At 46.0% G+C, this 15,212-nt stretch overlaps 2 protein-coding genes across 2 annotated transcripts; one reads left to right on the forward strand and one right to left on the reverse strand.

Moving 5' to 3' along the window:
• The first annotated feature begins 201 nt into the window (after nucleotides 1–201).
• Nucleotides 202–1,155, forward strand: LOC112466661 (protein ANTAGONIST OF LIKE HETEROCHROMATIN PROTEIN 1-like). Its single transcript, XM_025034885.1, has 2 exons — nucleotides 202–696; nucleotides 774–1,155. Exons 1-2 carry the CDS (start codon nucleotides 374–376, stop codon nucleotides 1,153–1,155), a joined length of 705 nt encoding a protein of 234 aa, XP_024890653.1. The 5' UTR covers nucleotides 202–373.
• Nucleotides 1,156–3,584: 2,429 nt separating this feature from the next.
• On the reverse strand, nucleotides 3,585–5,295 carry LOC112466662. Its single transcript, XM_025034886.1, has 3 exons — nucleotides 5,071–5,295; nucleotides 4,754–5,011; nucleotides 3,585–4,618 (listed from the first exon to the last, which is right to left on the reverse strand). The coding sequence occupies exons 2-3, from the start codon at nucleotides 4,782–4,784 to the stop codon at nucleotides 3,666–3,668; spliced, it is 984 nt and encodes a 327-aa protein (XP_024890654.1). The 5' UTR covers nucleotides 4,785–5,011; nucleotides 5,071–5,295; the 3' UTR covers nucleotides 3,585–3,665.
• Nucleotides 5,296–15,212: the final 9,917 nt, after the last annotated feature.

Genomic DNA, 15,212 nt, shown 5'->3' on the forward strand with positions numbered 1-15,212 from the left:
GTCAAAGCTTCTAATGTCAAAGCAATGCTACGGACCTACGTGGATCATAACCCTCATCGTATTGCTTGATTATAATTTTTATCTTTGTTTATCGGCAGGATTGTAGCAAGATCTTTTGCGTGTCCTTGCTGTCTGACCTTTTACATGCGCACACACACACACACACACACACGGGTGTACGGCCCTACGCATTGTGACTTGTGGCAAACGCTTTAAGGCGTTCTCCGTCTGCAATAATTTGCTGACGCGTGGCGAGGAGTACTCCCACACGTGCTTATACTGCCCGTCACTGCCCGAAGACATTCAAGACGCGGTGCAACTGACCGGTCACAAGAACAACTATACAAAACTAATGTTTGAATAATAACTAAAAATGGACGAAGAATCATTAACTGTCTTGCTTATTGCTCAATGTTGGAATCTTTGTGTAATGTTATTGCTTGCAAAAATGCAATTAAAGAAAAGAAGGATCAGGCGTTGGTGGGTAAGACCAGTTAATTATTCTCGAGAGAATCAAGGAGTCTATAGAAACCTGTTTGGAGAATTGAGAACTACAGACCATGAAGAATTCTTCGATTATACACGCATGAATGTGCACCAGTTTGATTATCTTTGTGATTTGCTGAGACCATACTTAACTAAGCGAAGTATCAGAACTCCATTGCCTATACAGTTACGCGTGGCCATGACTCTTGAGTAAGTACATTTCCTATTTCTATGTACCTACTAATGTTAAGGTATCTGTCACTAAGTCTTACGTTATTTTCTTAAAGGATACTAGCCCGAGGGACATCAGTTAGGACGTCTTCATGGAGTTATAGAATTGGGCGTTCCACTGCACATAAAGTGTTCAACGAAACCTGCAAGGCTTTGTGGGTAGCTCTTCAACCGATATATCTGCAGGCACCAACAAGAGAGACTATGATGCAGATATCTGAGGATTTCTTCAACCGATGGCAGTTTCCCAACTGTGTCGGAGCGATTGACGGCAAACATATATCGATACAGTGCCCTCCAAAAACTGGCTCTCAGTTTTACAGCTCTTACAAAAAGAGATTTTCGATAAATCTCATGGCTGCATGTGATGCTAAATACCGTTTTACATGGGTGGATATTGGCGATTACGGTGAGTACTCCTTGTACAACAATGATTGAGATACTATACATTGCATTACATTGCATTATAATAACTTAGGGAACCTTTTCTTTTATTTCTCATGCAGGATCTTAAAGTGATGGAGGTGGGCAAATTGTGATTTTGGTCAAGCACTCGATGCAGATGAAATTGACTTTCCTCCTCCAAAAGAGATTCCCGGCAGTAATGTCACCCTCCCCTTCACTTTTGTTGCCGATGAAGCATTCCCACTTGGTATCCATATGATGCGCCCATATGCCAGATCTTACAGAACTTTCGGCGATGAAGAAAGGATATTCAATTACAGGCTTAGTCGTGCTAGACGCGTCATTGAAAATGCGTTTGGGATCATGTGTTCAAGGTGGCGTATCCTGAGAAAGGATCTGTGCAGCTCAGTAGAAACAACGGAAGACATTGTAAAAGCAGTTGTGTGCCTTCATAACTTTCTCATGATATCTGAAGACGACTTAGCACCATCAGAAAGAACCTACTGTCCTGCATTTATGGTAGATAGGGAAGGAGTATATGGAGATGTTATTGAAGGTGAGTGGAGGAGAGATATATACAGAGGACCGATCACTGATGTTGGACGACTTGGGTCCAACAATCCTACAGTGAGAGCTGACGCTCAACGAAACATTCTGAAAGATTACTTTTGCTCAGACATTGGCCAAGTGGATTGGCAGTGGGAACAAGCACTTCACCGAGTTTAGAATGTAGGCACACACATAATACACGATAATATAATATGTACATGTACTAGTCTAAGTTTGCGTATAATATTCAACGTATAATTGCGTATAATATTCATGATTTGATCCACGTTCTGTTGTCTATTGTAATAATTTCCATTTTTCAATATTCGATTAAAGTTAATATAGAGGGTTGCGCGATTACAATCGTCTTCAGGCTACGGTGCCTACGATTCGTCCACGAGATCCTTGGGCAATATCGAAATCTTAAATATATCGTACATTTTATATCCAACGAGAAATATGTTCCCGAATAAGCAATCCTGACGAGCTTAATAAGATATTTCTTCCATTTCGGATGACTTGCGGAGTTAAGCAATTCTAACGAAATTGCTAATAGATAATAATTTACAGTTGCCGCTGTGTCCGCTCGTTGCGACGATTAACGTGCGCTCAATCGCATCTCGACTTGAAATATATCTCGCAAAACAATATCTCATTTTCCTGTTATTGTTGTTGGCAAAATACCTCGGGAGAGGGTCTCACTTTATTTGATAATTTTTGTCATGAGCGCGAATGGAAATTCTAGCAGTTGTAACAGGGGCTCTCCGGAGCGTTGGCGAAGTTTTTTCGCGTCTACGTCCGCGTTCGGTCCAAGCAAAATGCATTTCGAACAGCTCTCGGCATCTTGAAACCGCTAAGTCACATCGCGCCTACATATAGCCGTGTAATTAACAATAAGTGAATACTGTGTGATACAATAGCAATATAACGATCGATTAAATTCGAATAGATAGAAAAAAAGAGAGACAACGGCCGGCGACTATCACTTGCGCGAATCATCGTTACGATCTTATTACGTACATACAATAAATATAAAGACAAAAGGAAAAAAGAAAAAAAAAAACACGGACAAAGATTTGATATAATGTTATGCGTCCGTTAGTTTTGATTTCGCGTGCGATATTATCTGTCGGTTTCATCTTCGTCTGGGACGACCTCGCGATTAATCACTGCAAATACTACATAGCTCGCCCGACGAGTGTTCGTCAAAAACAAAAGCGTTATCGAGTTCTCGTCTCTCGTTGAACGGCGATCTCTTATTTTGGACTCGCTTTTTGTACGTTCGTTCAATCTCTAATGTAATATATATACATGTACTACTTAAAGTTTGCGTATAACATTCAATTTTGCATAATATTCATGAATTTATCCACGTTCTATTGTCTTGTCATAATGTAGATTTTTGCATTATAATATTTTACCGCTTAACTAAAGGTAATGAACACTAGTATGCGTAAGTATACGTATGAAGCTTGTAAAAATTGGGAAATAAATACTTTGTATATTTAATAATCACTTTTATTTATTTACCCAAAACTGTAGCCTTAGCATTACAAACAAAAAAAAATACTGACATCAGGTACTGAAGTTTGTACTTTGGCTAGGAACATTGCACTTCTAAATAAGTACATACAATAGGAACATTCGTCCACAAAAACGAAAACTATGAAAAAATTAAACGCTAGTTATTAGTAACTTTAAAAAATATCCTCTTATACTTTATATTAGATATGCATAAATGTGTAAGAAATTAAAATGTTATTAACAACTCAAAAAGTGACACATTATGTAAACGCAAAACAAATATGTTATATCTATCTAAAAAATCACATTTTTTGTAATTATGTTGCATATACGTTATATATCTATATATATTATATATGTGTATATATATTAAGTGTAAATATATTTTGTAGCAAATCCAAAAATTCCCAATGTGCCGGACAGTTTTTGAACCTGTCTTCAATATTATTGGTGGCCGAGCGAAGAAGGAATTACAGATTCTCATCACTTTCAACTTCTCTCATGTTCTGGAACTTATCCACAACAGATAAACATTGCATATAACATTGGATCTTGTACTTGGACTTTACTCTTTTCAACGCATAAAGTAATGCCTTTGCCATTGCTGCTTCTTCTCCACTATCGTCATTATCGACAGGAGTGACAGATTGTGAACGCTTTTCTGATAAATTATTCACGAGCGTGTTTATAGAATCAGTCGTATTGGTTATCATTTTAGACAGATGTTCCTGCTCTTTACGAGACTCCTTCATCTTCTGAATTGCAGATTGGTCAGGTGGTGGATAAAGTAAATTCTTCCTTGCAATACTTAATGGCCTTAGCTGACCAACTGAACTTAATGACCTTGCCTGACCAACTGAACATAATGACCTTGACTGACCAACTGAAGATGCTGAAGATGCTACAGATGCTGAAGATGCTACAGATACTGGAGATGCTACAGATACTGGAGATGCTATAGATGCTGAAGATTCTGAAAATTCTTTTTCTAGCGGTAGAATTGAAACATTTGAGTCATCACTCATTAAAAGATCTATATTCCACAGATTGCTAGACGGTGATTCAGATGGTGGCTGCATTGTTGACTGTAGTACAGATTCTGGTGTTGACGGTAATGACTGCACTGCTGACTGTGGTGCAGATTGTGATGTTGACGGTGATAACTGCCCTGCTGGCCGTAGTGCAGATTGTGGTATTGATGGTAATGACTGAGTAATTATACTTCTTCGCACAAAGTTGCTTGATGTATTGCGGTGGGCCACATGTGGTGCCAAGAAGGAAAGGGCCTGGTACAAGTACCATGTCTTCCGTGGTCTCTTACAAGTATCATTCCCTGTACCTGATGGCTCATACATATTCTCAAGACGGTGTTCTCGAGTGAATTGGTTGCGAAGCATTTTCCACTGTTTCTGAATTGCATCCACTGCAAAATAGAGTACACTATAATCTCTCCAACGTAATCTAATGTAAACCTAGAATCATGCAACCATCCAGTATTCATATATGTATGTACAAACTATACTTTTATTTTACAATTAAACTTTTTTTGTTTACTTACCCGGCATATTACAGGCGAGTGCGATGGACATCCATGTATCGGCGACAAACTTCTTATCTTTATAATCTTTGGATTTTTTATCATAAAGGCAAGGATGTTGTCGAACGAAATTAGCAAGCAATTCGCCAAAAGCTTCATCCACCTAAATATCTTTATTTTCCTTTTCTGAAATGCTGCTTTTTGGTTATGTCGTAAGCTCACCTCCGACGTGACCGTCGTCGTTCTACGATTTTTTGCGTACGCGTATTCTTCTTTAAACTACACAATATAAATAATCCGTTATTACCTTTGTTACATTTAAAAAATAAGCTACTTACGTGAATAGAGTGAAACTGCCTCGTTCTACTATTGACGATTTCTGCAGCGTAGCACATGACTTTCGTTTTCTCGTTCTCTCAGTTTTCTGTCGCCCCAGATAGAAGTTGACGAACTCAAGAAGAGACAAGAAGCACGAGACAAGAAACAGGATTGTCGGTAAAACAGGGCGTGGAGAAACAGAGAAGTAAGAAGCAAAAAGCAGAAAACAGGAAGCAAAGAGCACATTGTAGATCAGGCTTTAATCGGTTTACGTGTACTCGCGTGGTTTTCCGTCCCTTTTTGATTGTGTAATTTACGTCTGAGTGTTTTTCAATTACTTCGTACGGTCCTATTCACGGGGATTCTAATTTTTTCGATCTCCCTCTACGCACCGTTTTGTCGTGCAAGAGAACTTTGTCTCCCACTCGGAAATTAATTTCTTTTGTCTTCTTATCATACGTCTCCTTGGCCTTAGATTTTTCGTTTCGCAAATGTTCTTTTGCAACTCGTTGTGTCGCTCTTAATTTTTCTTTTAGCTCTTGCGCGTAATTGTCATAAGTATACGTTGGTTTCGGTGGTTGCGACAGTGCCGTGCGCCGTACCGCGTGCCGTCGAAATCCGAAGAACGGGTCGCGAGATAGAGTACCGTCCGGTAGATCGCGACGCGGACGTCATCGCCGAGGAAAGACCTCGGAAAGCGGGATACCAGGTCCCAAGAACACGTCAGGATGGGTCGGCGACGTCGGCAGACGTGGTGCTCGTCACCCGGACGTCTTCCCCGGGGAAGTCGCCCGGAATCATAAAAGGCGTGCGAATTAAGCATAGGCGCACAGGTCGGCGTCAACGGCGGACGCATATTCGAAACAGTGGAAAACTACTATCCTGGCGTCAGGACGGCAGGGCATCGCGAGCGCAACGCTCATGGAAATTTTCATGTAGACCCGCGTAAACACCGGAGTGGAAAATTACCGAGACAAACATGCGCAGTTAAAAAGCTTCTCGAAGGAAAAAGTCGTAGGGGGCGCCGGAGTGGGGGCTAAATAGCCGATGGCAGGGAGGCCGAGCGAGACGGGCCACTCGAGGCAGTCTCTCGGGGATAGTTCACGGAGCAAAACGTAATTTCGCGTACACTCTCGTTGTCGCGCCAAGTCCCGCGATCGTAATCCGAGTGCGCAAATCGTAATTTCGTAACTTCCATAACAACCGGGAACGCCCGCGAAACGCGTTAATTATCGTTTTTACATAAGCGAACGGCGAATTAGTGCCGAAAAATCTTGTGCGTCGTAACGAAAAGGGGCGTGTCAGCCCGAACGTGTGATCGTCCGACAGATTGTGTAACTTCGATATTTGTGAACAACTGTGAATGAAAATCAGTCAAATTGAATAAATCATACAATCTTTTGTCAAAAAATTCTTGAAAATTATTCGATTGGACTTACCTTCTGTACCATACCTGATCCATTGGCGTTGATCACTCGAAGTCCCTCGTTGATCCTGGAAGACGGTGGCAGCGGCGATCCTGGACGGCGACGGCGATGACCCTCATGTGGCAGGAACCTGAAAAGAAGAATAATTAGTCTGATTGAAAATTCGATAGATACTTACCTTCTCGGTATATCAGAGGTCAAACCGAATGGCGACCGTTGAATTCAAGGACACCCCGCGTTGATTCGTGTCTCCCCACGTACCGTCCGGTTACAACCTAACCTTGCGACCGTGCGCAAGCGCGGTTCGCATCGCGAAATCCCAGGCGCCTAAAGTCATGCTGCGGCGTCTTTCGGAGGAGGCGGTGCGGCTGTTGGCGAGGCAGGCGGAGCCGGACAGCGCAGCCGTGTCGATTGCGGAGACGGCAACGGAGCCGGGACCGGCGTGCGAGGCGACGGTCTCGGTAATACGGAGTCCGGGGATCCAGGAGCGGGGTCCGACTCCGACCGACGAGCTGGGTCTGCTGACAGACCTGGGCCAGCTGAAGGAGATCGTGGAGATGCTCGAGGCCGAGCTCCCCGAGATCCCTGTGGTGGAGGTACGCGCTCTCGAGGCGGTAGAAGGCGAGCGCATGGCAGGGGGCGAACCCGTGGCGGAGGACCATGGGTCCACAATTTCCTTCCGCAGTCCTGAGGGCAGCAGCGGATCGGAGGTGGACGAGGCGGAGCCACGTCCCAATTAGTTTTTAAGTCAAGCGTTCGCGTCCCGAGGATGGGGTTACCGGCAGCTGCCGTTATTGATTTTTTGTTTGTTTTGACGATTCCGATCATAGGATTTTTCTTTTAGTTCGTTTGGCGTGTTAACAGGAAAGAGAGCGGTCCCATCCGGCGCCTAATTAAGTATAAGTATATCGCACCGCGCCATTAGATTTTAAGTTTAATTTAGTTGAGGCTCAAGCGACATCACCCCTCGAGAAGAAGAATAAAGGTCGGTTTATTTTTTTTTATTATTACGCAATTTTGTTTCATTCCCGTCGGCGCGGGTACGGGAGGTCGTGCGGCGGCACGACAGGGCTTGAGCCCGACCACACTTTCCAGGACAGAGGAGGCTCCCGTGCGGACGATCGGGATGCTTCCGCGTAGTATGACGGACGGATCGTGACGGTTCACGGCACGGGAGAAAGAAGCATAACAAAGTTGGCGGACCGTCCGCAATTTTAAAGACTATGCGACAAACACGTAAAACTAACAGCTATGATCGCAAAAGTAGACCCGCGAAACGCAATAGGCGCGTCAGAACCGAAATCCGTCCAGCGGTAAAAAAGATGGCGGACCGTCGGGAATTTTTTGAACCGACGGCACTGCGATAGAAAGATACGTCTCTGACGAGGGCACGGGGTCCCCGAGTCACGCATACGGGGTTGGCGACGCGATATGGGGACGCGGACAGGAGATAGCGAACCGTCCGCGAAATTGCGACAGGCGCGTCGTCTACAGGAGTTGGGCACTCCTGACGTCGGGAAGCACTTCGCCGAGCCCACGAAGCCGGGTCCCGGTGAGACCCGTTGGCCGGGTAACGAAATGGCGGACCGTCCGGGAGCTCGCCCCAGGTGAGTCATCCCCGGGAAACAGACATCCCTGACGAACGGGGACGTCCCCACGGACGTCCGTGTCCGGTCGCCGTCGAAATCCGACGACCGGCAACGAAGTTACAGAACCGTCCGCCATCTCGCGACCTGGACATCTTCTGCGGAAAAAACCGCGGGAAGTATCGTACTAGGTCCGAAATAAGCGTCAGGAGGGGTCGGCGTCGTTTCTCAGGGAAGTCGCCCGGATGGAAGTTGTGGAAGTCGTAATAGACCTGGCGCACAAGTCGGCGTCAGCGGCCGCGCAAAATTTGCCGAGTTGAAAAACCGCTACCCCGTTGCCAGGACGGAGCGACCGCGCGAGCGCAATGCGCGTGGAATTTTCCACGGGGTCCGGCGCAAACGGCGTAAACACCCGCGTGGAAAATTACCGGAGTCTAATGCGTAGTTAGCGGCAGGAGAAAGCGGAATAGACGTTGGAGTAGGGATATACGACACCGATGATGGGGAGCTCGAACGAGACAAACAACTCGAGGCAGTCTCTCGGGGATGTTCGAGCGTATAACACGTACTAATAGAATTTTTTCTTGGCTGCACTACCGCCCACTAGTGCAACACTCAGGCAGTGTAGCGTGTTTCCATGGTTGGTGGCAAGCGAACTTATTCGGTGTAATGTGTTTCCGTGGCTGCGGTGTAGTGCAAATTTTATGCACGAAGTGTGATTTTGCTACACTGTCTCAAAGAGACGGTGTGGAGCGAGTGTGACTTAAATTATAAACATGGAAACCAATCGGGAAGAAGATTTTAGCACAATAATGAAATGTATCAATATATTATTTTCATCGAGTGAAGAAGAAGACGACGAAGAATTCTTGCAGCTCGCAATTCTGCGTGAAAGAAATAAAATCCCAAAATTAAAAAATTTTGTCACTGTTGTTCGGGAATATTCAGATAATGAGGTTAGTATTGAAAAATTTTCCATTTAATTGGTAAAATATAAATGGAATGTGAAAAAAATATGGAAATAGTGAAAATGATCATTTTCTTCCATTTGTAATAGAATTTTTTGGCAAAAGTATGTTATTTTAAATCCATTTTTATCTATCTGAATCCAGATTCTGATTCACATATATGGTTGAACGGAATTAAAAACAGTTTTGTATGAATGACCATATAAACTCTATACTACACTATCATTTATGTATTGAATCAATTAAAAACTGCAAAAATATTGTTTGAATTGTTGTGAGCGCACAACGCACTTGGCAACCGAATTGCCAAGTGTCAGGGAAATTCGACCCTAGCGACTAAAATCGTCAAGACCAAAGGTCCATCGAGGACCGATATCGCTGACGCGAAGGTCAGCGCGGAGCGCTGACCACACAGGTTAATGCTACCGCGGGCGATCCCGAGGTAGCAACGGGAAACCAATATAAGACCGCCGAATCGAGCGATTAGGCAGTCGGTCTGAGAACTCCACGACGTCGCGTTGAAACATTTACGAATCGCAAGACGGGAACATTAAATAAAGAACACCTCGTCCAAGCCAAGCTCTAGTATATTTAATAAAGTGTTAAAGTGGTGTTTAACAAAGTGTGATCATTAACCGAGCCCGCCAGACGCCCTCATCCTGATCCTTCCGAGCTCGCGAGCGAAGCACGACCCCTTCAGCCGTCTGAACGGCTAACATTGGTGGCAGCGGTGGGATCTGCTCCATCTACTCGCGCAAGAGGACCGGACTTCTGAGCTCATTCACACGCCTGAAACAAAACGAGCACATTAGTGAACGACGGCAACATATCCCGGAGAGGAAAAGCCAGCTAAGACACGAGCGAAAAAGACGGTAGCAGCCGCGAGTGCAGAAGTGACACCGGAGACGGCCACGACCTACCGCACGGCATCACCGGCCCGAGCGACGACGCAGGGACACAGCGAAGCAGCATAGCAGCGCGGCAGGGACGCAGCGACAACAGGGACGCAGCCAAGCAGCAAAGCGGCCCGACGACCTGGCGATGCAGACGGACAGCAACATGTGATTCGTGGCGATATTGTAAGTGCGAAAATTATTATATCCCCGAGCGCTAAGTAGATGTCGGACGACCCGAACCGACAGACGCCCGCCCGACAAGCGTCGTTCGTCCATAGCGAGTCCGCGCACCGCGCTTCGCGTAATCTAGCTAACCCGGTGAGTGCGACGCGATCCGAAAACGAAGGGTTAAACCGGCCCGCTGAAAGCGAAGGGGTGAACCGGCCCGCTGAAAGCGAAGGGTTAGACCGGCCCGCTGAGCAAGACGGATTAGACCGAGTTCGACAAAATTTAGATTCGCGTTTTGCCGAGGAAGAGACGCCCGTACTATCTCCGAACGTTGTCATAGAACGCGAGTTTCCGTTCGACGAAGTAGACGTAAGCGTAACAAGCGAACGCGAACACCGCGATAATAATACAGAGCGACCGACTCCGACAGACTCACTGACAGACGTCTCCGACGTCACGCCGAGCCACGTGTCACAACGAGGAGAATTTCTCCTCACTTCGTACGACACCGACGTATTTGATCCTAACGAGGAGAACTATACGCCTAAAGCTCTCAAAATGAGTCAGACGAGAAACGCGACTCCAAGCCGAGAGAACCGCGAGGAAAATCCGGACCCATCTAGAGTGTCCGAACAAGCCGTCACCGAAACGGCGCAAAATGGACCGCCCGCCAGGCGATCTCAGGCCCCAGAGCCGACGCGATCCGAGTTGAGAGCCCCGGACGCCGTAATTACTGATTTAATTAATCTAATACGCGACATGCAAGAACGCATGGACCGCATCGAGGCTACGGAATTCGACCGATCAGCCGAACTCCTTCGCGCTTTTCGCGAATTGCAGAATCGCGTAGGCCGGATGGAATCCGCCACATACGATTCCGACACGCGAAACCGTCGCGTACACAGCCAGGGCCCGCTGGATATCACATACGGACGAACGCGTAGCGACGTCCGGAACCAACCGGGTCTAGTTACCGGGTACCTCAGCCTTAAAGAAGCGCGAGCAATGATACCCGAGATCAATGGAGATTCGCGAGAACGCGTCCGAGAGTTCATAAACGCTAGCACGTATGCTATGAAAAATATACAGCCGACCAACGAGTCAATGCTACTCGAAGCTATTCTTTGTACGAAATTTAAAGGGAAGGCTATGACAGATTTCGACACGCGCGATATCCGCGATTTTGATCAATTAAAGCGCGAACTCGAGACAGAATATTTAGGAAAACGCTGCACGACGCACTTGCAGCTGGAATTTAATTTGCTAGCGCAAAAGCCCGGCGAAAGCGCACAAGAATTCGGTAGGCGCGTCGAGAAATTAGCGCGCGAATTGTATGAAGCAATGGAAGAGGGTAAAGGCCACACGCAGGAACAGCAGAAGGCCATCCTTGAAAACATAAAAACTCAAGCGCTGCATAATTTTCAGATCGGATTGCACGACGATATAAAGCTGTTAGTAAGAGCGCAGCGATACGCAAGTTTGCAAGAAGCAATAACCGGCGCCAGCGCGGAGGAAAAGGTTAGAGGCCCCTCCCCGCGGAGCGCGCAAGCAACGGCAAAAAATAAATACCCCGCCGCGAATACGCGAGGCGCGGGAAATACCGTAGGACAATGTCACAAGTGCGGAAAGAACGGTCACTACGCGCGAGATTGCCGTACGGGCCGACAAGCAAACAGATACGCGTTGCCGAAACCCGAGAAGCCTAGCGGCATTAACACGATAGAGTGTTCATATTGTAAAAAGGCAGGGCATAAGCGCGACGAATGCTGGTCGTTAAACGGGCGACCAAAACCCGAGCGACCGCGCCGAACGAAAACGGAAGCAGTTAAGAAAACGCCCGTGAGTACTGTCAGAAAAACAAGGACACAAGAATCTAGCGAGGAAACATCCTCTCGCAGCAGCAGCGAGGAGGATGAGAAGCCTAAAAGGAATAAGGCGCGCGCCGCCGAGACATATCGTGTTGCACAGATAAGCAAGAAGCACCAGGAAGGCCCGCTAGACTTAGTGACGCTGCCCGTACAGGAGGCAGAGAAAGGAGAAATGGACCTGTTATTAGATTCAGGCGCAACACTCACGTTAATAAAAGTGGGAAATTTGAAAGCGAAAGCGATGGTGAAGGAAGAACGGTTAGCGCTAGTCGGCGTAACCGGACACCAGATTCACACGATAGGGAAGATAAAAGCCACTGAGGATCTCGGAGATAAAAAAATTCGCCACACGATGTACGTGGTGAAAGACAATTTTCCCATTGAGTACGAAGGCATTTTAGGAGACGACTTCCTCTCAAAACACAAAGCAGATATTTCAAATTCGAAAAAGCGATTAAAAATCGGCTCAGCTTCCTTTAAGCTCCGACCTTTTCGCAAGGTAAAACTTCCGCCACATAGCGAAACAATCGTGGAAGCCGTCACCGATCATAATCGTGTCGGCATTGTGCGGAGCGGCGAACCCGCCCCAGGGGTCTTTATCGGGCATTGCCTAGTGCAGCCCGTCAAATTTAAATGTCCGATTAGCGTATTGAATGTGACGGACAAGCCCGTGGAGATACTCACTCCACATGTAACTTTAGAAGACCTGCCGCCGCCCGACACCGCGGACGTTCTCTCGTTACGCTCGAGCGACGAGCGCGAGACCATCGCCGAACGACAAAAGAAAGTACGCGAGCAAGTACAGCTCGATCACTTGAACGCCGAAGAGCGAGCAGCCGTAGAACAAATTTGCGATGATTACTTTGATGTGTTCTATATAGACGGCGACCATTTAAGCGCGACTACCGCAATAGAGCACGAGATAAGTATCCGGCCAGGTAGCGCGCCCGTGAATGTGAAACCATATCGGTTACCCGAGAAGCATAAGGCCGAAGTGAAGAAGCAAATAGAAAAGATGCTCGAAGACGGCATAATCAGCCCGAGCACAAGTCACTGAAACGCACCGATAATAGTCGTTCTTAAAAAACCGGACGCATCCGGAAAAGTGCAATTTCGCGTGGTTATTGATTTTCGGAAAATGAATGATCTCACCATGGGAGATTCTTTCCCCATGCCGAACATAACCGACATATTAGACCAATTAGGTAACGCGAAATACTTTACCGTTTTAGATTTGGCCTCGGGGTATCACCGAATCCCCATGCATAAAGACCACAAAGGCAAAACAGCCTTCTCCACTCCGGATGGGCACTTTGAATTTAATCGCATGCCTTTTGGTCTGAAAAACGCACCGGCAGCATTTCAGCGGCTAATGTACGCGGTGCTGGCCGGCCTGCTAGGGCTGAGATGTTTCGTGTATATCGACGACATCGTCATATACGGGGCGACGCTAACGGAACATATCAGAAGAATAATAGCCGTGCTACTCAGGCTCCGAAAATGCAATCTAAAGTTAAAACCGAGTAAATGCGCGTTCCTACGAAAGGAAGTCGTGTACCTGGGTCACGTGATTTCGGAAAAAGGAATCTCACCGGACCCGTCGAAACTAATAGCTGTCAAGAAGTTTCCGACTCCTAAAAAACTGAAAGACATTCAGTCGTTCATAGGCCTAGCCGGGTACTACCGAAAATTCATCGAAAATTTTTCGAAACTAGCCAAGCCACTGACCAAGCTCACTAGGAAAGAAGAAAAATTTATTTGGTCAATAGAGCAGCAAAACGCGTTTGAATTATTAAAGGAAAAATTAACAACTGCGCCGGTGTTAAATTATCCCGACTTCAATAAAGAATTTATAGTGACGACAGACGCGTCAGATTTCGCAATAGGAGCTATCCTCTCACAGGGAGTAGTCGGCCAAGACCGACCGATAGCGTACGCCAGCCGCGTATTATGCAAAGCGGAACAGAATTATAATACGACGGAGAAAGAACTGCTAGCCATCGTGTGGGCAGTCAAGCATTTTCGCCCCTATCTTTATGGCGTTAGATTTAAAATAATAACCGATCACAAACCATTGATCTGGTTATTCAATGTTACCGACCCCGGTTCAAGATTAATTAGATGGAGGCTTAAATTAGAGGAGTATGATTACGAAATCATACACAAGGCAGGGAAGAGCAACCTAAACGCCGACGCATTGAGCCGTAACCCGATAACAGAGGCGTCAGCTGTGCATACGATACAGCAAGAAGAAGAAGATGCGCCCCGAGAATACTCGGAGGAGGAAAAGAAACAGATACTATACGAGTATCACGACTCGCCTATCGGAGGGCACCAAGGAGTCACACGCACTTTAGACCGAATCCGATTGCAACACGATTGGAAAGGTATAACAAAGGATGTCGAGACTTTGGCAGATGCGAATACTGCCAAAAAAATAAATTAAGCAGAAAAACAAAGATGCCAATGGTCATCACGGGCACGCCGGAACGACTGTTTGAAAAATGCGCTCTCGACATCGTCGGCCCGTTAACAGTTACAAATCAAGGAAATAAATATATTCTGACGTTTCAGGATAATTTAACGAAATTTAGTAAGGCGATACCGATCGAAAATCAGGAAGCCAGAACCATCGCCAAAGAATTCGTAACAAAAATCGTGTTAGAACACGGAATTCCGGAGAAAATTCTCACGGATCAGGGCACGAACTTTACAAGCGAAATGTTCAAAAATACGTGCAAATTATTGAAAATCGAGAAGATTCAAACAACGGCGTATCACCCTGAGAGTAATGGGGCACTAGAGAGATCGCATCGTACTCTCGCCGAATACTTGAGACATTATATAAATCAAGATCAAACTGACTGGGACAAATGGCTTCCTTATGCGATGTTTACATACAATACGACACCACACTCTACTACAGGCTTCACGCCTTTTAAATTGGTCTACGGGCACCGACCTGACCTACCGACGGCCCTAACAAAACCGCCGAAATTAACATACTCATACGAGGATTACGCAAAAGAACTACGAGAGCGAATCCGCGCAGCGAATCAAATCGCGAGAGAAAATACGAAGGACGAAAAAGCGAAATCAAAACTACAATTTGATAAAAAAAGCAAGAAGGCAACCTTCAAAGTAGGCGATAAAGTACTACTTTATGACGAAACGATACGACGAGGCCGCTCAAAGAAGCTCGACTCGCAATGGGTGGGACCATATATTATTTTAGAAAAACACGACAAT

The sequence above is a fragment of the Temnothorax curvispinosus genome, unplaced genomic scaffold, assembly GCF_003070985.1.
Source record: "Temnothorax curvispinosus isolate PA1 unplaced genomic scaffold, ASM307098v1 QBEX01016454.1, whole genome shotgun sequence".
In the NCBI taxonomy this organism is placed as follows: Eukaryota; Metazoa; Arthropoda; class Insecta; order Hymenoptera; family Formicidae; genus Temnothorax; species Temnothorax curvispinosus.